At 41.8% G+C, this 24,893-nt stretch overlaps 3 protein-coding genes across 3 annotated transcripts; 1 reads left to right on the forward strand and 2 right to left on the reverse strand.

Annotated features, from left to right (window-relative positions):
• Nucleotides 1–1,139: 1,139 nt before the first annotated feature.
• Nucleotides 1,140–9,242, reverse strand: bap1 (BRCA1 associated deubiquitinase 1). Its single transcript, XM_069143613.1, has 17 exons — nucleotides 9,046–9,242; nucleotides 8,703–8,732; nucleotides 8,548–8,602; nucleotides 8,251–8,383; nucleotides 7,637–7,756; nucleotides 7,207–7,268; nucleotides 6,906–7,048; nucleotides 6,478–6,556; nucleotides 6,258–6,381; nucleotides 5,877–6,018; nucleotides 5,579–5,760; nucleotides 4,659–4,792; nucleotides 4,082–4,545; nucleotides 3,578–3,810; nucleotides 3,282–3,374; nucleotides 3,108–3,180; nucleotides 1,140–2,122 (listed from the first exon to the last, which is right to left on the reverse strand). Exons 1-17 carry the CDS (start codon nucleotides 9,080–9,082, stop codon nucleotides 1,989–1,991), a joined length of 2,238 nt encoding a protein of 745 aa, XP_068999714.1. The 5' UTR covers nucleotides 9,083–9,242; the 3' UTR covers nucleotides 1,140–1,988.
• A 409-nt stretch (nucleotides 9,243–9,651) lies between these two features.
• rad54l2 (RAD54 like 2) lies at nucleotides 9,652–22,619 on the forward strand. The gene is made up of 22 exons (XM_069143627.1): nucleotides 9,652–9,784; nucleotides 11,187–11,384; nucleotides 11,519–11,816; nucleotides 11,902–12,038; nucleotides 12,142–12,282; nucleotides 12,387–12,619; nucleotides 12,721–12,903; nucleotides 13,002–13,135; nucleotides 13,221–13,417; nucleotides 13,559–13,901; nucleotides 14,005–14,182; nucleotides 14,330–14,560; nucleotides 14,708–14,826; nucleotides 15,137–15,255; nucleotides 15,632–15,731; nucleotides 15,827–16,032; nucleotides 16,232–16,407; nucleotides 17,141–17,337; nucleotides 17,700–17,884; nucleotides 18,043–18,132; nucleotides 18,216–18,308; nucleotides 18,989–22,619. Exons 2-22 carry the CDS (start codon nucleotides 11,237–11,239, stop codon nucleotides 20,005–20,007), a joined length of 4,527 nt encoding a protein of 1,508 aa, XP_068999728.1. The 5' UTR covers nucleotides 9,652–9,784; nucleotides 11,187–11,236; the 3' UTR covers nucleotides 20,008–22,619.
• Nucleotides 22,620–24,790, reverse strand: cyb561d2 (cytochrome b561 family, member D2). The gene is made up of 3 exons (XM_069143640.1): nucleotides 24,440–24,790; nucleotides 24,316–24,353; nucleotides 22,620–23,950 (listed from the first exon to the last, which is right to left on the reverse strand). The coding sequence occupies exons 1-3, from the start codon at nucleotides 24,570–24,572 to the stop codon at nucleotides 23,447–23,449; spliced, it is 675 nt and encodes a 224-aa protein (XP_068999741.1). The 5' UTR covers nucleotides 24,573–24,790; the 3' UTR covers nucleotides 22,620–23,446.
• Nucleotides 24,791–24,893: the final 103 nt, after the last annotated feature.

The raw sequence follows: 24,893 nt of genomic DNA on the forward strand, positions 1-24,893 counted from the left end.
TTTGCCGCAATATTTGGGTAAAGTATTAAAGTTACTGGGTTTTTCTTTTGTTTTGGACACAGTATAAACCATACGATATTAATTATGCGAGGAAAAAGATAATGATTGATTGAAAATGTTGCAGACTGATAGTTTTAATTATCTGGAATGTTAAATGGACTATGCCAATGAATATTGCATTAATTTGCTATATAAATTTAATAATAAATCATACTGGTGTCAATGTCAACACCAAAACATAAGGAAAAACAACAGAACAATGTTTATAATGTCAACTATGTTTTACAAACATTTAATACTGTTATCCTATATGATGAAGCCAGTTGCAGTCTTGTTCTTCCCCAAATTACAGGCAAGTGGTGACATAACACTACAGCATGGACTTATTCAACTCAAACATCTGCAGCACTAAAAACGTGTGGCTGAGGGGTGTCTTTTTAACTCCCACATATGCTACTGTGTGTACTTGGCTGCTCTTCCAAAGAGCCATTACAGCACGATCACTGTACCAGTGCTCAAACATCATAAGAACCACAAGGATCAGATGGAAAATAAAATTCAAACTGCTAAAATACCTGTCGTGTGAAGACTGATGGTTTGACTTGGGACAATCTCAGCGTATCTAGTGGTGCTCAGGGCTCCGTGATTACAATAACATGAATAGTGACGTGCGTTCTTTTATTCCACAACATAATAAAAAATAGCTGCGGAGTATATTGCTACAAATGAAATACAACAAAAACTGTGTTAGATAAATGAAGGGATTGTTCCGGCAAACAGAAAATGTGATGCAAATGTAATACAAAATATTTAACTGAATGTACACACGCAGTGTATCTTAAGTCGATTTTATTGTGAATGGCTCTCCTCAGTCTGGAGATAGATCCGAGATGGTCCCACTCATCTCTGAATGATTGCTCTCCCTAGTGTAGACCAACTGTCACTACAATACAACACGTACATAAAATCAACCTATAAAAAAAATCTAATATAATAAATCTACTGACATTTGTGTTACATTTTTTGTGAATGGACCAGAACAATGAATTCACATTAATAATAATCCTGGGTTTAACTGAGCGCTGTTGTATTACTTTAGAAACCCCAAAACACATGAAGAAATCTAGATTACAACAAGATACTTTCACTGATTTTATTGTAGTATGAACTGGCAAGCACAAAGAACAACTGAATTCAGTGTACAGGCGAGTCAATGAACAGATACATATGTACAAAACACACAGCTTCAAACATATTCACTCACTTTGAGATCCATTTCAGGTACAAAAATAACAATAGCTTGTTTCCAATTTTGTAGGACCTCTAGAGACAGACATACACAGCTTGAGACCCTTAAGACATTCCAGTGAAAAGAAACCCCCTGATGCATCATGATTTGTTGAGATTAAAAGTGTCCATATATAATGTGATTAAAATATATATTTTTTTTATGGTATACACTAAACTGAAAAGCTGTGGATGATTTGAACCCAGCGGTTTTTTTTTTGTCAAAACATTCAATACTTCATTGGCACTGTGAAGACATGAAAGAGAGATGCGGCTGAGGAAATATTGGTTATCAAAGTGTATATTTAGTGACATACGGGGGGGAGGGGGTTAAAGAAATCTATATCTCAACAAATAACTATTGTACTGACCAAAAAAATGTAGAGAAGATCCTTCAATAAAAAGCATTCAGGTGCATCACTGGGGACATGCCTTTTTTTTCCCGATTTACAAACTGTAGATAGCAATGGCACAAGAGGAAAATTTACAGTGAGGTCTAAAATGGTAGTAAATATGTACAAATATGATAAAAGAACTGACCAAACACATGGTCGATTTCATGACGCAGAAGAGGCGCTGGCTAAAATACAACAGGCAACTGCCTCTAGAAAAGAGTTTTAGGAGTGCAGCAATTTCTTTTTTCTCTTTCTGGTGATTGCTTGGTGTTCACTGGTACTTACAGAAGTTATGATTGTTTGTAGTTACTGGCGTTTGGCTTTGTAAGGTCGGGAGCGTTTCCTTCGATCAGGCTTCCTCTGTTTGTGCAAGCGGCCGATACTCACTCCCTGCCGACGCCGTACGGAAATGTTTTGCTCCACAAGGCTGGCCAGCATGCCTGCAGATGATACCCAGTAAGCATGAATGATGGTTATGAAAATGTTTTGGTTTTTTGTTTTGTTTTTTTATATCTGTGTTTTGTTAAGTTGGTGAAGAGGAAAAAAAGTGGCATTGTATGTCTTCTGACATATTTCAACTGCTAAAGTTACAATCTCCAAGATTCCCCTTTAACGCTCTTTGGCGGCATCTGTGGCGATTAGCGGTAGTTGCAGGTGGGTTTTTGGACTTCCCCCTCCCAGAGATCCAAACAGAGTTGCCTGTACACACCAGTCACAGTGGACAGGTGGCCTTCATTACAATTCAAGGTCGCCGGTACACATGAAAGCAAAAAAGGTAATGATGTCTTCTGAGACACCAGCAGAGATGAGGAAAAACAGTTTGCTGCTGCTTCTTGTCATGTTCTAAGTATGCTGCTTTAACCCCAATTCCCTGCCGGTCCATTCTGAACATATTCCCGTCATTACTTAGAAAACCCTGCCTGTGATTTTTCCCGACAATGTTGCCACAGACACCCAGCTCATTTCATTTTGAATACTTCAAATGCGAGGAATTTAATCAGTGGGCTAAAGGCTCAGTCATCATTGCGTTACCTCATTCAGCGATAGGGACATTCATTTATATTCCAATCTTCGATATTATTACTTTAACATTTGCAGCCTTCATAAAAATTGAAAGAATGCACACAACTATGCATTTTAAGATATTTTTTTTCCTCATTTCTCTCACTCATTGCCAAGATTCTTAGTGCCTCCATAGCTTCATATTGATGTATATTTCTGTAGTGGTAGACCACCTACCACTACAGAAATATACATCAATATGGGGCAATTTGAGAGGGGAGCTGTGAAATATTTAGACACTATCATTTACCCCTGAGAATTTAAATGAAACCTAAAAACAAACCTCCAAATGGATGATTTTGATGGGAGCGAACACAAAATCAAATTGAGCAGAACTGTTGTAAACAGAATGAGCAGGTTTACCTTCTTGGGCCAGCATTGAGATAAAGGTGCAGATAAACTCGTCATAATTGTGGGTCCTCCTCTGATCATCAATCTGAACAAATGAAAACAAAACAAAAACAAAAAAAAGATTTTAAAATCCAATACAAGCAAATTCCCATACTGGATATTGAATTCTAAGTGAACAAAACCTACTTTGTATTTCTTTCTCTTCTCTACTTCTTCCTTTAGATAGACCTCATAATTGGCAATGTCAGCCTCTACACACTTGAGTAGTGCAAGCAGCTCCTGCAAAAGACAGAAGAAGATGAACTGCTCTGTGTTTGTTTTTCATACATTTTACTGTACAGTTTTGGCAAAGGCTCTCTAATTGGATGCACAGACAAAAAGTAGGAGGCTACTGTGGCACAAAAAGAAATTGTGTCAGAATGATATGCATGGCAAGGTACATAGTGGTGTGCACTATAATACAGGGGATTTTCTTGACTTACTTTCGGTGAGTACTTATCCCCAGCGGGCTTGTTGTCTGCAGTACTTTCTGTAGTGTTGAGCTTTTCCTTGCTTGGTTTCACCTCCGCTCCATCTTTTTTCTCCTCTTCCTTCTTCACCTCCACAGACGGTCCTTCGTCCCCCTCATTCACTCCTTCCTTTTCTTTTGCTTTCTCTTGGTCTTTAATCTTATCAGGAGTACAAGGCCGCCTTGTGCCATCAGCAGCCAAATCTCCTGTACGGGCAACAAATGAAATCACCATCTATCAAAATTACCAAGACACAGACAGTCCATGTTTTTTTTTTGTTTTTTTTTCAAATAATGTGGGTTATACACATTTCAATCACCCTATACTGTTTACTTCTACTGTCTAAAATGATTAATATTCTCTGACTGTAGTCTAATAGGAAGTGACTGAAATGCTTACTTCAGGAGAGGCTTTAAAAAAAACAACAACAACAACGTGTAAATAACATGGATGACAGTAGTGATCTTGTGTTCTCACCAGATGATGGAAGAGCATAGATGTCTCCATCGTCCTGCAGGTGTAACAAGGCTACACTGACAGAGGGACCGAGTTCTCTTACGGCGCGGTTATGTCTGGAGTCGAGCCTCAGCATTTCATCTTCTCCAAAAAGAACACGAGACAGATGGGATGCTACTGGACTTGATGGGCGCGTGGCAGCTTGGGAGCGAGCCGGCGAGCGCAGCGGGGAGTTAAAGGCGCTCCCAATCTCAGAGGCCGTGTCGGTGCTTTCGTTGCTCGGTGTGGGGGAAGGCTGTGATGCCGAGGTGATACAAATGCCCCCCGTGCGACCCTCAGTGCGTACAGACAGAGGTGTATTCAGGGCATCTTTTCTTTGTACCTCCTTCTTCAGTTTCTCTGCCAAAACAGTGAGGGCAATCTGGCTTTCCATTCCAGTCCCAGGCCGCCCTGTTCGTGAGCGCAGACTTGCCTTCCGTCTAAACCTTTACAAAAAAAAAAAATAATAATTTAAAAAAGTAACATTTTTAAAAAGAAGAAAAGAAAAAACATAAAACAAAATAATACCTAAAAACAAATTATGCAGTACAGTGCATACCTGTTGGATGTCCCAGCAGAACCACTCACTTCTTCCTCATCCTCATCATAGTCATCTTCATCATCTGTGTAAGGGGGTTGTGGTGGGACTGGTATCCGAGAGCGACCAACGCCGGCTGCAAGATCTTCCTCCTCCTGTCAATCAGATAATCTTTAATAAACCTCCCAGGAAAAATGTTCTGCAGCCACAACAATGATTTTATGGGCCACCTACTACACACACATCAAAAATAAGACCTAAGAAAAAGACAATTTAAATACCCTTTGAATCAGTTTTGCTGTATAGAGTTTTGGATTAGTAGCAGCTTTGTAAAGAAGCATCCGAGCTCCATGGTTTGCTGAATGCACAACACTTAAAAAGGTGGAATCCACTATTCTGGAGGCAGATTGTTGATATTGGATTTTGACAGCAAAACAAATACACCCCTCTCTTCAGCGCTCCTTCAAAAGCTCTGTCCCCAAATTAATTAATTTACGCGCACTGCACAACAAGTGTTTCAAACCCACATTTTAAGGGATCTTGCAAAAATAAGTCTTTATATATTCTGTAATACAGAGTATATATATAAAGAATATTGGCTGATGTGAAATATCGTTAAACGAATGACATGCAAAACCACAAACCCAGCATCCAAAACACAACAGAGTAAAAAGTAATTTGTTAGCTGGTTTAGATGGCTTTACAAAACTACAAAGAAGTAGGAGAGAACCTTACGTTTGTAGTTAAGCTGGCAATAATAGCAACGTTACCTAGCATAGCATTTTGAATTATGCATCTATGCAAACAATCCCACTGTGCCCATAAACTTGTGTGTGTAGGTCCTCGGCACGAAATAACCCTCGGCAAACGTTGCACAGACAATATGAAGATGACACTGTGAGCTCGGGAATATACTGGACAGTCTTCCCCCCTCTTCTTACCTGCATTGGAGACTTAGCATAGTTGTGGTTGTCCAGGAAGGCAGGCAGGCGTTGAATGAGGGGGTTGTGACTGGTGACTTGCTGGGGACCTCCTGCGGAGACCGGGGGTTTGCCCATGACCTTAGTGTTTCCTGAAGGGTTGGAGACATTCTTGGACTGAGCCCCTGACTCATCTACTGAATCTAAAATGAGAGTTGGTGTATTGTTGTGCATCATTTTGATGTTTATGAAAAGCTCCAACACCATTTACAGGACAAAACTCAAAGAAAGACAGCGGAAATAGAGCCAATGAAATTACCTGAAGACCCCTGATCAGCCCCTTGGGCTGTAACTGCCACTGCATCGGCTTCTTTCTTGACAGCAGTGGCGCTTTCATCAGGACAGGAAGAGTCCTGTTGCTTCTTGTCATGGACAAGCTCGGGCTGAGTGAGCCGGATCATCTGAAAACATGACAACATATTTGAATTGCCTCATGCTGGATATTACACAAGATATTCACCCCTGTCAGTTCACATTACTAAGCAGATCCTTCACAGCTGCATTTTGCTCCCATATAATTCCCCTTACAAACTTCCACTTGGACATAACAAAAAAAAAGTTGACCATACTTTCACAATTATTAGGACGAGTGGAATGTTAATTGGCCTGTGATGGAAATTAGTTCAGCTCAGTTTCTGACCTTCTGTAGACCCTCCAGAACAGTCTGTCGGTTTCTCTTTAGAATTTCTAGTTTGGACTCGTACTTCATTCTGCGGTCAGGCACCACTGCCATCAGGTTGAAGCGGATGTCATGGTACGGCTCACTGAAAACGAGCACAGCAGCAGCATAAGAATGAAGCCTGAAGGGCAAGTGTAGGAGATGAACTACTACCACTTGAGCTAACTGGTTCACGCCTCACCCAGCAGTGGCCAGTCCAATCCTCTCCATAATAACCCGCCGTGCCTTATCAGTCCATTCCTCCTCCTCACCCCAGGGCCCTACAATATAATGCGATATTATACTTCCTTTAAGTGGCAATTTCTAAAAGGTAAGTGATCAACAACTGCAGCTATTAAGAAAACAACATTAACGAAACTAAAAGCAAAAAAAAGAAGCATTTTTACATTAAATAACTGCCTTAAAATTAAATTAAATTACGGTTGATTTGCTTGTTTATTTGAGAGCACTTCATTGTTTGGGGGCTGCGGAAAAAAAATCTTGCTCCCTGTTTGTAGTTAGCATGGACTTCAGAGCAACTAATGAGGCCGTATCTGATCCTACTGGACAAAAAATAGTTTATTAAAAAATTTAACAAATGAAAATAAGTAAGTCAGTATAAAGTCTCACCATGGTCAATGGGATAGGCCTTAAGGCCATCAAGCTCAAAAAGGCGGTCTTTGATGGGAACATAGCTAACAAAGTGGAAGGCCTCCATGGTCCGCACTGCACTGATCCCATTCTGCTTCTCCGGCAGGTGCCTAGGCTCCGGTCTCCATAGAAACACGGAAAGAGAGCTTGAGCAACTGATGAAAGTACAAAGTCTGACATATTTCCCAGCACGGCAGACGAATCACAGAAGTTGTTATTTTTTTTTCACACACTCACAGACACCTGCAAATTTGAAAAGGAATCACTGACCGTAGCCTACCTGGCATGGCTGTTATGTGCTCTGGCAAGCTCTGGGGCATTTCCTATTGCGTAACCTTTGCTCTGAAAAGTACATAGAAATTTAAAGTTATACATGACGGTACGAGAGGAGAAGGGAAAGAGAGAGTGAGAGAGAAAGACGAAGGTAGTAAACGTGACAGTTAAGTCCAAGAAGGTGATTCCTGATATTAAATGTAAAAGTATCCTGATTTCAAATCATGTTTGAGGTCCCATAATTTGTACATATACCCGACATATTTTAATACTAGCTTCACCATTCTCTCAATATTTTTCACAACTTACTATGATTTATCAATATATTACAGCAAAAAGAAAAACAAATGTCAGGAATGATTTTTAAATAAACACTGTGAATAAAAAGGACACTATAAAATTATAACAGACATGAGTGGGTGTGATAAACAACTTACTTCTGGACTAAAGCCTTTTGTAAAAGCCTTCATGCGACTAAGGGTGGTGCCAAGCTCAACTCCACTGCAGTTCAGAAGGACACTCAGCAAAGCGTGGGTGGCACATGAATTTGGTATCAGCTAGATGGAAAGCATGAACACATGTCAAATTAGACTACATATTGATTTAATCACATTTCGTTTTGCATTATTGCAAGATATCAATAGAGATATGGATTTTTAAGTGCTGGAGTCTGAATGTATTAGGATGTCTACTTGGACAAGGAGCTTTCCTTATTCAGTGGCATTTGTGGTTGAAAGTCTTTCAAGTTTGATGCATGTTAGGAAATGAAAGGATGTGTAGTTTCTAACAAATATTTTTGTTCTGTGGTTTTGTATGCGTTTGTTGTTGAGGCCAAATTGTACCAGAACACACCCTTAAGAATATGAAATGTCTTTTTTGAAAAAAGTGCAAAAATTGTCATGTTAATCAAGTGTATTTGTGCAATAGAAAATCAATTAAAACACATACATTTGGATACAATTGTACATGTACACATTATATATGATATGATGTGAAAACACCAGGAATAACTACAATGATCAGGAACATTATGGATCAGAGAACCACTTACCTGATGAGCAAAAAACATATCATTTACTATTTCCTCATCAATGACCGAGGTCTCATCCACCAAAGTGTTAACTTTCCTCCGGGACCGACGTTCCTCAATCCACTTGAACAGGAAGATGAAGCCGTAGACCGGACTGAAAGATAAAGTTACATGTTGCTGCTATAAGTCAAACACCAACACTGTTTATATTCACACGAGTTTTAGTGTTAACTGCACCTTTTAGGTGATTTTAACCTAAATGCCATTGTTGCTGACCAAAAAGGTGTGCCCAGACCTGACTGATTCCAAGTTACATACCTTTGACACTTGCTTTGAAGATCATAGATTTCCTCGACTTGGACACCTTTAACACCTAAAGGAACAATTCATTCGTTTTAGTTGCCTGTAGGACTCCAGATCGACGGTGTAGTCACTGCAAGGCTGAGACAGTTTCCCGTATATTAACAACTCACCAAAATCCTCCACCAGCAGAGTGAACAGTCCTGCAATTATAAAACATTTGGGTTTGAACAGCAGGCGATACTACAACAGAAAAAAAACAAAAACAAATGGAGAACTCGGGAATGATTTTTTTTTTACAAATCGCGTCACTCCTCCACATATTTCGCACTTCTTTATTCACTCCGTAAACTTGCGCAACACAGTACAAACTAACATTACAGTTGACAATGTTTAAACTTCTATTGCATCAAAGTCGCTCTCCGAGTTTAATGCGTCAAGCTGCTTACAAAGCTGAATCTGGCTTCATGTGGAAGCTAACGATAGTTAGCTGTGATGTCTGTCGAAATGTCCTACCTGGATCACTCTCGAGCTCCAGCCAGCCTTTATTCATTTTTGCATCTGTGCACAGCTGACCAATATTTAGGATGTTTTCCAGTCCATGTCTAAAAGCAGGGTGAGAATCTTTAACGCCGTATCCATTCACGAAACAAACTGTGTAGAGCTGAAGATAAACACAATAGACAGAATTGGCCGCCTACAAATTACGTCATCAAGAAACGACGGGTGGTCGCAAAAAAACAGTCCGACCTGCAACTTCCTGCGGCTCTCAGCACAAAATAACAAATTAATGGATCAATCAATTATTCAGTCAGCTGCAAAGCATTTAAAAATGTAAGACTTTTCTTTCAAGTGGTCATTTAATTACGACACTTCTCCAAAACAGATTCACAGTACCTTCCGAAGGTACCATATTTTGCCGAAAATAAGTCAAACTTTAACGCTCGCCGAACAAACTGAAATATTTTAATACTAATATTTAAGTAAACAATATAAGACATGTAATATAATAGTCATAAAACAAATTGCGTATTTGTTTTGTATAAGTGCACGACTAAAGGGAATTTCTAGTTCGGAAGTAGGAACAAACATTGGAGTAACCTCTACGGGGACCGTATTTTTGGTCACACTGGGGGGGAAAAAAAATTGGAAATTAGCAACGTTTATCAGTTCATTTACACAGTTATTGATTGGATGATCGTCGTATGCACTAATAGCCGGACTTCTTGAACAGCACAGCGTCTACGTATACAAGGTAACCTCCAACAACACCCTGATGTTTGAGTTGAACTGACGCGTCTTTAGTTAGCCGAGTGAGCGTTAGCCTCTGTTATTTCGGCTAGCGTTAGCTCCGTGAACGTTACACCTACACGATATTTGATCGCTGTCTCGCCACGACGATCAAACAAATTAACTCCGTCCCACACACAAAAAGCCGCCTTTCTTCCAGTTCCGAGTTACAGCCAGACTTTCTGCTTTGCCGCCGCCGGTGGACCGTGGAGGTTACGTGCGTTTCGGGTGTTTGAAATTACGTTTATTGTTGTGTAATTAGCTCGCTGCATATTGGTCTGCTGACTCAGCCTGAGAAACCGGCGGTGTTTCAATGCACGTAGTGAGGTATAAACCCTCCCTCCAACAGGTAGACACCTCGCGAAAGCTGCTTGGTGGTCATCGTATGAAACGATAACAGCAGGAATAGCTGCAGAGGTTGTCGGCTTTATGCTGCTTTCCCGCTGCCTCCGTCCTCGCCATCGGGAGAAATCCCTCCCTCGTGTAGGAACATTTACTCAAGTGCGGTACTTAAGTACAAATTCAAGGTACTTGCACTTTACTTGAGTGTGTTTTATTTTTATGCAACTTTATGCTTCAACTTCACTGTATCTTAGAGGCAAAAAAATAAATAAATAAAAAATTACAATTCTTTATACGCTTTTTTTTTTTTGTCCAGTGAAAATCTGCAAATTTGGTGATTTTGAATTTAAATGTTTTGGGATAAACTGAACTAAAAATGTCTTTTATGGGTTAAGAAACATTCTCCTTCCTAAACTAAACTGTTTAAAAACCTTGGATGAGCTGGAAAATGCTTCAACACGAATCTGAAAACGACTGCTTTTATGTTTGTTGACTTTTTAAAGCTACATGGTTCTCATTGTTACAAATATATGAGGAACTTCCTGTAAAGAATATGTTGTGAGCTGCAGATTAAACCATCCAATTTGAAATAGGCTCAACCTTTTTATAACTGCATGAGTAAAATCCAATGTAAAGTAAAGGAGAAACAAATTTATGGCGCGACAGACTTTTGAAAATGTTTTACTTGATACAAGAAATTTGTTCAGTTCACAGATCAGTTGTTGCCTTCAAATTACAACTGTTCATTCAAAATTTGGTGACAGAATTTATCATACTCAAGGTTTTTTTTTCCTCCTTGTAGTTTGTGTGTGTGTGTGTGTGTTGTTTTGTTTGGGTTTTTTTTCACTGAGCTCTCCAAATACAGTTAATCTTAAAGGAATAGGCGATTTATCAGTTAGGAGGTGGACAAAAAATGAACTGATATTTTCATAATTAAGTAACAGTTATTATGTAGGGATACTAACCGTTTCACTTTCTCTCTCAGCTATTAACAACTGCACTGTACATGTGTTTTGTTGTTTTAGGGCTCTGATGAAGGTGTGTAGGTAATCCTTTGAGAGCCCTGCAAGACACCATGTCTGAAGAGGCAGTTTCAGAAAGTGACCTGGAGGCCAGCCTTAACAGTGAAGAGGAGTATTTGGAAAATGAAGAAGAGGAAGACAATGAGGACATGGAGGAAGATGAGGATGAAAATGATGGAGATGATGAAGATGACAGCATTGGTGAGTAATATCCTTTTGCCTTGTGCATCTTGATAGAGTCTAATCAATTCAAGTGTACTCTAAAACAGGAGCCTGCAGTGCATTTTAACTGCCCTTTAGGACTTAAGCTGAAACCCTGTTCATTCTCTCCCAAGACCGACCTGCGAGTGCCCAGAGCCGAACAGAACCGGCTCAGGATGGCAGGGACTCCACCTCACCTACCTCCAGAGAGCTTTCCTCTGAGCCTCCTTCTCAGCCTGCGTCCCGCCCGTCCTCCAGACCCGCCTCTCGTTGTCAGCCTCCAACCACGCCGGAGAACTCAAGCCCGAGCAAACCACCTTCCAACAAAACAAAGAAACAAAAAGCCTCTAAATTAACCAAATCTTCCAAGTCCTCAAAAGGCTCCAAACTCTCTAAGCCATCTAAGCCTACACACATGAGAAAGAACATCAGGTACATATAATGGCTTTCTGTGATTTTCATGTATATTATGGAATATGTTTATGTTTGTGTTTAACCAGACCTTTTTCGCTTACAGAAAGCTGCTGAAAGAGGACCAGCTGGAGGCAGGCACCAAGGCTGCTCAGCAGGAAGAGATGGAGAGGCGGAAACGTCTGGAGCAGCAGAGGAAGGACTTTCCCACGCCAGCCCCACCCTTCCCCGACTCTCAACTAGGTGACTAATCTATAAGTAAATTGTGAGCAACATTTCAGTGACAGATTCTGTACTTTGACTTCTATTCTAAATTTGCCACTCCTTCCTCCCATCGTTCCAACAGTGGACACAGCTTCAATTTTAGGAGAAGTATCTCACTTGGTCCCTGCTCTCCTGAGCAAACAGGATGTGATCTGTCTGGACAGCAGTGGTGAGGAAGATGAAAATGTGGAGGCTAAGTTGCCTGCACTTGGTATTAGAGATGGTAAGATGGATGCAACTGTACTGCTTTTATTAATACGTGGTTACAAACAGTATTGGATTTGGGCATTTACTAATACAGTGTTCACGTCACCCATGATGACACAGATGTGATTGAGCTCAGCTCCGGGGACGAAGACGCCCTGCAGATAAGCAGCGAGTCGGCCGATGAGGATGCCGACGGTGCTACCGGCTCAGAGGAGAGCAGCGGAGCGCACATCAACGACACTATGAACCTGCCTGACGCCCAGGGTCAAGTGCTGGTTAATATCAATCACCCTGTAGAGGAGAAGGACGTCTACCTTGCCCCACAGCTGGCCAGGGTGGTCAAACCTCACCAGGTACAACTTCTAACTCATTCTGTAAATGCTCAGTTGTAGAAAGTCACATTCCAGCAGGGCAGATTGTTGTTTCACAAACATTTTTCCTATTCATTTCTAAGATCGGGGGAATCCGCTTTCTCTACGATAACCTCATTGAGTCGCTAGAGCGGTATAAGACCAGCAGTGGCTTTGGCTGCATCCTTGCTCACAGCATGGGGTTGGGCAAGACACTGCAGGTCATTTCCTTCATTGACATCCTGCTGAGAAATACTGAGGCCCACACTGTGCTGACCATTGTCCCTGTGAGTAATCAGAATGTATAATGTGTTTGAATATATGCCTTCAGGAAGTTGCCATATCCTTTGGATTGAATTAACCTCCTAAACATGATTTCCTTCAGGTTAACACACTTCAGAACTGGCTATCAGAGTTTAACCTCTGGCTCCCACCACAAGAAGCCCTCCCCTTTGACACTGACCCCACCCTCATCACCGGCCGCACATTCAAAGTTCACATCCTCAACGATGAGCACAAGTATGTAACGTGGTGTCGAGTGCAGGCTTAAGCATTTATGATCAAATATGTGAGCTGTTAATCACACTGACTGTGTGACCTGCAGAACGACGATGGCCAGGGCCAAGGTTGTGGAGGACTGGTCCAGAGATGGAGGCGTGTTGCTGATGGGTTATGAGATGTACCGGCTGCTGTCCATGAAGAAAAGCTTCGTGATGGGCAAGAAGAGGAAATCAAAGAAGCCTGCTGGGCCGATCATCATTGACCTGGATGAGGAAGATAGACAGCAAGAGCTCATGAAAGGTCAGTAGCCTTGTACAATTATACTGTCTCTGTGAGATTTATATATATATATATATATATATATATATATATATATATATATATATTATGTGTGTGTGTGTTGTGGACAATAGCATTTTTTTTTATCATTTTCTTTTTCAGGTATTGAAAAGTCCATAACTCGACCTGGCCCAGATGTGGTGATCTGTGACGAGGGCCATCGCATTAAGAACTACCACGCCAGCACATCACAGGCCCTAAAGAACATCCGCTCCCGGCGCAGGGTGGTTCTGACCGGTTATCCACTGCAGAACAACCTCATTGAATACTGGTGCATGGTGGACTTTGTTAGGCCTGACTTTTTAGGCACACGTCAGGAGTTCAGCAACATGTTTGAGCGTCCCATTCTGAACGGTCAGTGCGTGGACAGTACGCCGCAAGACGTTCGCTTGATGCGCTACCGCAGTCATGTGCTGCACAGCCTGCTGGAGGGTTTTGTTCAGAGGTAAGCTTTCTGTCAGGTTCAGAAATTGGACAAAAAAAATAGCATACTACCCTGGAAGTTGCTCACCTCACCATGCTTTCTTGGGTGCTTCTCTGGTTTACAGACGAGGTCATGATGTGCTACGAGACCAGCTTCCCACCAAAGAGGAGCATGTGATCTTGGTGCGGCTCTCTCGCATTCAGAGGGCGCTCTATACTGAGTTCATGAAGCGCTTTCGAGAAGCAGGAAACAGTGGCTGGCTTGGTCTCAACCCACTCAAAGCCTTCTGTGTATGCTGCAAGGTCAGACTGCTTTTGTTTGATGTTACTGTTACTGGGTCCACTTATTTATAATGGCTGGCCTAAACTGTCTGCTTTTCCCTTTTTATCCTATTATTTAATCTTGCTTTGGCATTTCTCTGTTACTAAGCCCTGTTGCTTTTTCTCCAGATCTGGAATCACCCCGACGTCCTCTATGAAGCTTTGGAGAAGGAGAATCAGGCCAACGAGCAGGACCTGGATCTCGATGACATCACTTCAGCTGGTAACCCTCGCTGCCCTGCACCCAGTGCTGGCCTTAAAGCCAAAGTAGCAGACTCAAGCAACAGCAAAGTCAACAGCACGCTTCTACCACTCAATGCCTCCCAGGACAGAGCCAATCAAGTCATCACATATGAATGGGTATGTTCATGTAAACCCGGGTTCTCCCCAGTTTAGTTTTATACGATCAGTACAGATAAAAGAATCAACAAAAAAGTTTTGAATATTCCTTTTATTTTCACTGTCCAGGTAATGATTCATTTTAAATGGTTTATTTATTTTTCTTAGGCAAAGGACGTCATGATAAACTACCAGACAGGAGTTCTGGAGAACTCTGCCAAGATGGTTCTGCTCTTCCATTTGATTGATGAAAGTGTGAGGCGAAGGGACAAGATTTTGGTCTTTAGGTATGTCCTCTGTCCCACGTTCATGGCGTTAAAGACAAATCCGCCATTAAGCAGCTTAGAAAAGAGACTGACTGCAGCTTGGCTAATTAATCCAGGTTTTATTCTTAAAGCTTTCAGTTCTTTCTACAAGCATTAATATTGTGATCATGCTATGTCTTGTGAAGATTCCTGCATTCTTGCAGGTTGCTTTCACAGTTAAAAAATATTATGACCTTCAGTAAAACAAAATGAACAGCTGCTTGTAGCCATATATGTAAGCACACTTACTTTACCTTGCCCTAAATATCTGTTTCTGCTGTTTATCCACTAGCCAAAGCTTGTCCACGCTGACGGTCATTGAGGACTTCTTATCAAAGAGACCCATGCCGCAAGGCATCGCCTCCACTGACAGCCAGAGCCAAAACTGGGTTCGCAACCTCAATTATTACAGTGAGTCATCCAATCTGTGCTTTCGCTCCAATCCAGCAACATAATGTGTAGTCTTCCTCACTGAAACCTTAAAGTAATGATTGTCTTTATGGATTTAGTATCCGTGGCAGTTCCTCCCATCTGGTCATTTTTCTTGTCAAATGTACTCTGTGCTCTGGAAACAGCCTTATTTGGGAGCAATTTTTGTATATATTTGACACGTATCGTTCTGGGATCGTTAAAAATGCTTCCAGTCATTTTACTGTTTTGCAGAAATGACAAAAGTAGTCCATGTGAAGTTAATCAAAATTCCATGAATTAAAAGCTCCCCTTCACTTTGCTGCAAGTGAAAGTGTGTTTAGGTGTTTCAGTAGAGATTATGTGTGTCTGTCTGCAGGACTGGATGGGAGTACATCAGCGTCAGAAAGAGAACGGCTTATCAATCAGTTTAATGACCCAGAGAACAGAACAACATGGGTGTTCCTACTTTCTACCAGGTATGTGTCTCTGCTTTCTGTTTTTTTGGTCATCTCTCCCACTTCCTACACACACTGGCAGGAAGTTTATCGTTCATTGTCTGTGTCTTTCGTAGAGCGGGCTGTTTGGGTGTAAATCTAATCGGGGCCAATCGCGTCGTTGTGTTCGATGCGTCCTGGAACCCCTGCCACGATGCCCAAGCGGTGTGTAGGGTGTACCGATATGGCCAGAGGAAGCCCTGCTACATTTACCGACTCGTCTGTGACTTTACCTTGGAGAAGAAGATCTATGACAGACAGGTCTCCAAACAGGGCATGTCTGGTAAGTGATTTTTACATGGGAACATGAGCCATTTGTATTTACAGTGACCAAACGGATACTTTTGAAAGTTCCACGACCACAAAGCTCCTTTATTGTGATTGTGTGATGGAAGTCTGTCTTCGCCAGATCTTATATGGCTAATGAATGACATCTACCGGAATTCATTCAGTCATAAAATCACATCTCTCTGTTTTTAAAGACCGTGTGGTAGATGACCTGAACCCAGTGCTGAACTTTACTCGTAAGGAAGTGGAGTCGCTGCTGCACTTTGTAGAAGAGGAGCCCGACGCCGAGAAAATCTCTCCGGAATCCCGGGACGACTTTGAGGCAGTGATATACCAAGCTTGTCAGCTTTACCCTAACCTCATCACCAAGGTACAGTTGCATGTAAAGTGTTTCTCAAAAGCCTAGGCACTGCAAGACATTTAACAACTAAACCTCTTGTTTTAAGAAATCATGTAGACTCATGTTTGCAAAACCTCAAGAGGGGTTTAGTTAGTTGAGGAATTATGTGCTGCTATATAATGAGATATAGCCACCAAATGTCAGATTTAGCTAATGCATGAGTAAGAATATAAAGAACAAATCTTTGTAATGGTTTTGGTTGTTGACACTTATTGATGGATGGATGGATGGATGAATTGCACTGTGTAAAAATACAAACATTTCAAATGCTTCCACGCTAAACAAAGCACAGGAATGGACCAGAAGTGCTCATCCTTCACAGTATCTGCCAAATATGAAATTTTAAGTATTTCAACTCGGTGCTGAAAGATTTTTGCTTGTGAATTTAAAATATGTATATATCAGCAACTGTAACTAGTGTAAGTGCACAAAGTGTGAAAAATTTGGATGTGATGAAAACCCCCAAAGAAACTCAGTGACATTTACTAGCTTATCCAACAAAATAAAATCTTAAAAGGTATTACGTGTTTTGGTGATGAATATGTAAGCAGGAGAAGAAAAGGAAAGGAGAACAAATGTTTTATTAATGTTGTGAATCCCATATGAGCTTGCTGTGGCTTGTCAGAGATCAAGGTCCCTCTTCCATGAAATACCACATGGGTGATCTGTAATTTAATCTCCCTCTTTCTATATGTTCTAATAGGCCCCCTTCCACCACGAGTCTCTGCTGGTGGACCGGAAGGAGTCAAAACTGACCAAAGCAGAGAAGAGAGCTGCCAAGAAGAGCTATGAGGATGAGAAACGAGCCTCTGTGCCCTATTCTCGCCCATCGTATGCCCCCTATTACCCAACCAGTGACCACGCGCTCGCAAACATCCCAGCCTTTACCCAACGCGGCTGGTGAGTTTCAGACTGCGTGTTTTACCTCGCATTCCTTTCAGTTAATTGTTTGTTTACTCAAGATATTCTACAATTCATCCTGTGTATGGACATGAAAAACTGGCTCAATTCCTAGTCCCCTTAAAACTATGGAAATGACTGGTAGCCTCTCTTACTGGCAAAAACACCTCTTGGAAAATAACAAAAACAAACCAACTTCAGAGTTGTTTGTTTGTTTAAATTTGTAGCTGCACCTAGGTTCCACTTGTGTGAGTGTGAGTGTGAGAGAGAGAGAGAGAGAGAGAGAGAGAGAGAGCGTGTGAGAGAGTGTCTGTATATATACGTGTGAGATCGTCTCATGAGTTCAACCCTCAATTTTCCAGGCGCGCCATGACACGGCCAGATGAGAAGCCCGTGGCAAGTGTCAGGCCCATCCAGTCGACTCCAATCCCTATGATGCCTCGCCAGGTCGGGATGGGCATGGCTGGCTCCGGCTCTCCTGGCAGCCTCCCTGTCAACTTCCTGCAGAAAGCTGGAGTTTATGTGCAGAGGATTGTCACCACAACTGGTATCGTATAATATTTTCAAATGCTTAGATCACTAAATGTCACATTTTCATTTACTCGAAGCACTTCATCTGTCAACAGACAAAAACAAAAAAAAGAAATATAGCTCGTGAAACGTAATGATCAAACATAAACACCAGCCATTTATCTGGATCTGCAGATATTGTGATCCCAGGAGCGAACAGCACAACAGATGTTCAAGCTCGAATTAGTGCAGGAGAGAGCATCCATGTCATCAAAGGATCTAAAGGTAGCATCGACACACGTACAGGACTTTCTGCGTACAAACAAACAGTTAACCGCTTACATCACCTCATGTTTTCTGCCTCACAGGTACCTACATCAGGACAAATGATGGACGAATTTTTGCTATTCGATCTGGAAAGATCAGTCGACCTGCAGTCGGGGGTTCTGGTGCTTCAAGAGGTACAAATTCACATTTATTATTCTTGCTTTCAATCATCTAAAGAACTCTGAGGGTGCGGCTCTTGTGCGCTTGGAGGGACCTCCAGCACTGGTTTTACACATCATGAGGAATACTGTAAAACCTGTATTAACAGTAAAACAGTATAATGTCCTCTGTGACTCCAGAGCAGCTTTCATAAGTGAGACAAAAACAGCCCAAGTGTGAGCGCAGCTGAATTCTTCTAGTACTGTGGTTGTTTTTCCTCAATCATTATGCATTCTCCTCCACATATATCCTTGACCTCATGATGGTTTCCATCAAGGTTAAAGAAAAGTGTTTAGGAAAGGACTTAAGATGTAATTGTTTTGACTATTCGACCGTACCCTAAAAGTCAGGATATTTTAGCTTCTTCTGTACAGATTTTGAAATCTCTTCTTCTTTATGGCAGTGCAGTTTTAATTCTGGAGTACCACTTTAATTGTCAAGATATTTTAGATGTTAAAGTACCATACGTATTTGTTGCTAATTGTTTGTGCAATGCATGATATCATTTGTTTCTAATAATATTAAGACATATTAGTAATAAACATTTGACTTTGCGTCATTCTTTCCAGGCTTTTCAAAAATCAATTATTGAGAGGTACGAACGATGTCCATGTCTCCTGGCATTTATATGAGCGCATTTCTCTCTTCTCGGCAGACGCCCAGGCTTCCTTGCTCCATCCCATCGGTAATGGCTGTGCGTCCCCTCTGGATCAACAGCAGCGTTCCCCTAATGGCGAGCAGAGGCCCTCCTCTCCGTTAAGCTCCGAGATTCTCAGAGAGCTCAGCCGCTACACTTCATCCACGAGTGACTCCACTGGTGGCTTAGGGAATGAACTGCCGTCACAGTCAGACGTGTCATCTGCGCCAGGAGGGGACGGAGGCAGCTCACAAAACTACCAGACTGGTGATCTCAGCAGGCAACTCGGTGACGACCTGCTGAGCTCAGCATTGGAGATGCGAGGCAGTAAACGCAAGAGTTCTGACAGACAGGGCGACACACAGACAGGAGGCAAACGTGCTCCTGCTGCAGCGCATTTCCCCGGGCTGTCCATGGCGTCCAGTGGGCTCAGTTTTCCTCCCGTAGGTCTGAACTCTTCCTCCCTATTGGGTAACCTTGGCCACATGACTCACCCACTTCTGATGGCTGGAAGTGGTGGATCATCATTCCTTCAAGCACCAGGACAAACACTGGGGGACCTACAGAACATGTTCCCCTCTGCAGGCACAGACCTACTGAGACCACCTGCCACGGGGAATGGGCACCTTCCCACCCCCTCCTCATCCTCTCTGTCTACAATTTTCTCCTCTGCCTCCACCACCATTCCTATGTCATCCACACCCTCAGTAGCAACTTCTTCCTCCCTACCGTCAGGTTCTCTGCCTCCGTACTTGATGAACCCCAACATGGCCGGCCTGCTCTCATCAAGTTTCCCTCTCAACTACAGTCAGTCGTTGCTCTCTGAGCCGAGGATGTTCTCCAACCCTCTCCTCTCGGGGTCAGGGGGCTTCACTGCACCCAACTCCAGCTCTACGACATCCAGCTTCCTCTCCCATTTCAACAATCCCACCTCCAGCCTGTTGGGGGCAGCTCTGACTCAACCAGAGAGACTTCAAAGTGCAGAGAACGGTGGCGACAGTTCTGATGACGACGTCATAGAGGTGATAGGACAGTAGAGTCTCAAAAAGTCCCAGAGACAGTTTCACACACAATCCTTATTTTAAAGCACACTAGGAATGGGAATACGGACATGCTTACAAAACTAAATGAAAGAAATTATGTTACAGTTTCTAACCGAACTGCCGATTGGTGATGATATGCATTGTTACATTCAAAGAGTGTAATCAGAATGCAAATAAGGTCAAGAGAGAAAAGCGAAACTTTGCAACAAATTGTCGACAAAACACCCAAATGGATTACATAAATTTAAAAAATAAAATTTGGTAATCCTGAAAAAGCTATAATACAATGAAGTTGGCAAAGTTTGTGATGGACGTTAATTTTTCTTTTATATTGTTGCCTCGGTCATCAGTGGAATAAATCTGAACTCCCATTCCTAATGATCCCACTGAACTACACACACAGACTCTCGCCTGCTAATGAGCAAATCAACTTGTACCTTAACGACTGTACAAAGTGAAGTTGCAAAATCCTTATGCTGGATATCCCAGACTTGTTCAGCTGGAGCATCAGAGCGGCGGGAACAGACCTACGTCATACGGGACCAGCTGAATCTCTCGGGGGGGCTGTGCGCAGCCTCTTCTGCTACGTTTCTAAGCAAGACCTCACCGTGCAGTTTTACTTCCTCTGTCTTCAGATGGAACGATGCGATTCAAGCTGCTTAAAGTCGGGTTTTCTCACAATATATGGCTGTAAAACGGTTGAGTGCAAACAAAAATTTGACCCTCTGTTGCACGCTGCAGCTGCACCCATTTTGTGGAGCTGTTTCCTTTACAGTGTAACAAAACTGGAGAAGCCACATAAATAGTAAAATCCCCGATGTGTTTAGGGAAAATCTTCCGAGGTTTACCTTCAACAGAACTTTTAGGCTTTCGGAGCATATTTTAGTCTTTAGCAGTTTGATAGTCATTGTAGCATCCCCTGTTGAAAGGATATTATGTGTAGTACTATAACTGAATATGTTGATACTTTGTAAATAAGTCATTATCATTGTTTATATTGCAAGTCGATACTGTGCAGTGTGTAGATTCTGGTCATGGGGAGATGGTTTATTATTACAGTGACTATCATGGTGATAAACACACCCTGGCATTAATGCTGGGGAAACAAATTTCTTTTCAACTTTATAATTTTACTTTTTTTCCCTTCAAAATAAAATGAATGTACTTTCATGTTAGCCTTTGATAGAACAGGGGCTGAGACATGGATTCGGACTGTGTTCTTTCATTTTTAGCCTTAAATAACACAAAGGGGTCTTGAGTCTGTGCATTTATCTGAGTTCATCCTTTTTACAAAACCGTTGGAAGAACTACTGACACTTAGACGGTCAGTGTCAAACTCAAAACACAAGTTTAGGGTAGATTCAGCATTGTGACTAAAAGCACCAAGTGTTAAAGCCAAAAGGAGCTCGAACCAAGGTTTAATGTTGCTAGTTTATTCACAAAACCGTGTAACCTATCTTTTGTTGCAGTGCAGCGTCCCCATCATTTGTTGATATGATCGCTCAGTTAACCTGCACCCCACATGCAAGTCTTCGATAATGGTAATTTTCCGACGTTTATTTCAAAAAACTTGCTGAGAACAAACATCACCTAAACCACAGAAACCATTGCATTCATGCAGCCTGAGAGGACAAAACCCTAAGTCAATGTAGCCACCAGCCATCCAACAAGATATCTCATTTAAGTACAACGGCCTGTTACTGTGGGCAGGTGATGTGGTGGCCTTACAAAACTGACAGTGCCATCCTGTGGTAGCTTTTCACCCAAATGCAGTGCAGTGTAAAGTAGCTTCTGTCAGTAGTGTCAGTCAGTGTAGGTGCTTTAGGGAGTTCGTTTAGGTCTTTGCTGTTCTCTGTAGCTCCGTGTTTCTGTGTTGTCACGACATCTCGAGGTATTTAGATCTAGGAGAGTCGCTTTTCTCTGCTGGTTAACTGGGCTAGATGCAGTGGTTATCAGCCTCCAGAAAAACACTGGATAACCTGAGACAACAGATCATTCCCTATTAAGTTACTTTTTTTTTTTTTTTTGTCAATGTTTTCTCGTGGGGACCTTTTGACCCCACAGTTGGAATTCTGTTCATTTTTTGTTTTTTATCTGCTATTGGCTCTTTCCCTGTCGTTTTGGAGGCTTCATCTCTATTAGGGACTTCTTAATTTTCTTGAGAATTTGTGATTTGGTTTCTTTTAGAGTTTAAGGTTTGAGCTAGCATTTTGTAAAAGGATCATATCTTCTTGTAAACTGTACAAGGTACATAATTCTGAAACCATGTTTTATTCTCAGTCTTCTGAATCAGTAGGAAACACTTTACATCTATTATGTTTCTTGGGATTATGGCATTTTGTTAAAATGTTTTTTTATATAACTTCTTATTGGTGTTCACGCCCCTGGCAGTTATGTCCCTGTTTTCAGTCCAAGTGTCTGAAATGTATTTATTTATGATGGAAGATATATTGTTTTTGTAATTACGTTTTTTAAGCTTTTTGTTCACTTTGACCCATTAACGGCTGATCTAGTAAGAATTTCATACATGCAGCCTAAATCGGAGCAAAATATGACTGTGTTATCAATGTTATTTTAACAATAAAACACTTCTATTGCAGTGTAAATCATTTATAAAGGCTTTTATTTCTGAACATATCTTTAGTGAGACATATAATGTGATTTATTCAAATGTAGCTAAATCACTCGTCAAAAGGCGCAACATAATAAATCCTAAAGGCGGGATAATAAGTGACCTGAGATACTAAAGTTCAGCATGACTTCAACATATATTCAGCGCTGCAGCTAGGATTTTTGAAAACACAGGTCATGAATTAAAAAAACCTAAACAAACGTATGACTCGCCACCAAAATATAGAATTACTGGATGTAATCGCAGAGTGATCTAAATGTTGGTTCAAACCTGTCTTCACCCTGCTTAGTTTGATCCAAGCAGACAATGTTGAAACAGCTTATTCTTATTCTTTTAATGTTTGGCTGAAACCCAATGTTCACCATGTTGGTTAAGCATGCTGGTTAGTGCTAATTTGCCAGTTAGCACTAAACACAAAGCAGAGTTGATGGGAATTTGATTAATTTTGCAGATTTTTAGCCTGATATAGCACATAACATGTATAAGTGTTTGTTTATCTGTCAAAAAGTCGTTAGATCCCAGCCAAATTTTCTGAATAAATTCCAGAAGACATGACCCCAGTGCCTACAATGGCACCAGGTCCTGTGTTTTCCAGTATAAGAGAAGTTATTTCATCATCCACCAATGCGTCTTGAAATCACACGAACATCAGAGAAGTATGTAGCTGCAGAAATCAGTTCCTTTTTGACGTCCATGTCAATCAATCTGAAAGCACGGGATTTTATAATTTAATCTCTTAGGCTAATCTGGTTTTAGTACAGTGTAATGGTGCTCTTTTAACCGTCCGTACGATGTCCCCTGTCAGGACTGCAACCGTTGTTTAGCCATGTAAGCGCTGGAGACTTGGTTCATTATGATGAGGGCACTGAGAGCGGGGCAGAGTGCTGACAGGTACCAGGTGTATTCCCTCACAGATGCGGTGAACCACGCAGAGCAGAGGCCGAGGAGCAGGCTGGCGCTGCCGAGCAGGTAGGTGACGAGTCCGGACACCGCGTGCCAGCGCTTGAGTTTCGCCAGGGACCAGCCTTTGGCTAGAGAATGGTAAATTAGAGGCACAGCTGCCACAGACTGCACACCAACCCCACACACTGTGAGCAGGCCCAGCTGACCGTGCCACGAGGTGAAATGGGGTTTACCGTTCAGGTGCTTGTTGTAAGAGATGGCAGCCAGTCCCAGGACTGCGCAGACCGCACAGAGGCACTGCAGAGTCCAGTGAAAGCGACCTTTGGTCTTGTGTGCAAGCCTTTTGATGGGGGAGCCATGGGGCGAGAAGAGGAGTATCGCTTCTGTCATGAAAAGGCAGAACTGGATGGGGAAGAAAGAAAGAAAAGAAGTTGTGGACAACTCACAAATGTTTTCAGTAGCCTACTTGTTAATCTGTCCATTATCTTCTTGATTATTGTATTAACAATTTGGTCGTGAAAATGTCAGAATATAAAGAAGAAAAATGTCCTCTGCAATTTTTAAACTGAATGTTTGAGGTGTGACAAGTCGGCTATTTTTTTTTTTTTTAAATTACTTAGCCTTAATTAACAATTATGTAAATCATTTCAGACATTTTTATATTGATTGTTTAATGATTAACGGACTGAATGTGTAAGCTCTCTTATTGAAAGTGAAGGATATTGAACTTCCCTCGAGCGTTTGCAGGCGAACACGTTTCTACTTACAGCGAGTGTCATCAAGAAAGGATGCCAAGAAAACCAACCTAAAGTAAAAAGAAATAAAGGAAGTCAAATTCCTTTGCCAAGAGGGATACAGACGTGAAAATGTGGGAATATAAAGAGCACTCACTTGCACCGGGTCGAGACAGAAGTGCAATGAATACGGTGAAGACGCAACAGGTGAGGTGGGTCAGCACCGTGGAAGCTGTTCTGATAAAACCGTACAGCCGAGGCTCAGAAACCGGCTCTTTGTGGAGGACCATGTTTTAAGTGAAGTGAAACGTCCGGGCTGTGACCAGCAAACGTGAACTCACAGTTTGTTTGAACTACTAAGAAGCGGAAGTCGGCTCGTTACTTCCTCTTGCTTGTCGCCCTGCTTCGTGTAAACGCAGAAAAAGACGGGACACGAACAGGAGCCCGATGAGTGTAACATCAGTGTATCTCTACAAATCATATCCGTCCTTAGACTCGTCGATATGCTTGACGTGGCTGCGTCGCTCTGTCGGCCAGGAGAAAAACGGAAGCTTTCGATGAGTATTTTCAGAATAAAACGTAGTTTTGCCAATCTAATACCTTGGCAGAAA

Source organism: Embiotoca jacksoni, unplaced genomic scaffold, assembly GCF_022577435.1.
Source record: "Embiotoca jacksoni isolate LCO1_2020_lvr unplaced genomic scaffold, fEmbJac1.0.p SCAF_1, whole genome shotgun sequence".
NCBI lineage: Eukaryota > Metazoa > Chordata > Actinopteri > Embiotocidae > Embiotoca > Embiotoca jacksoni.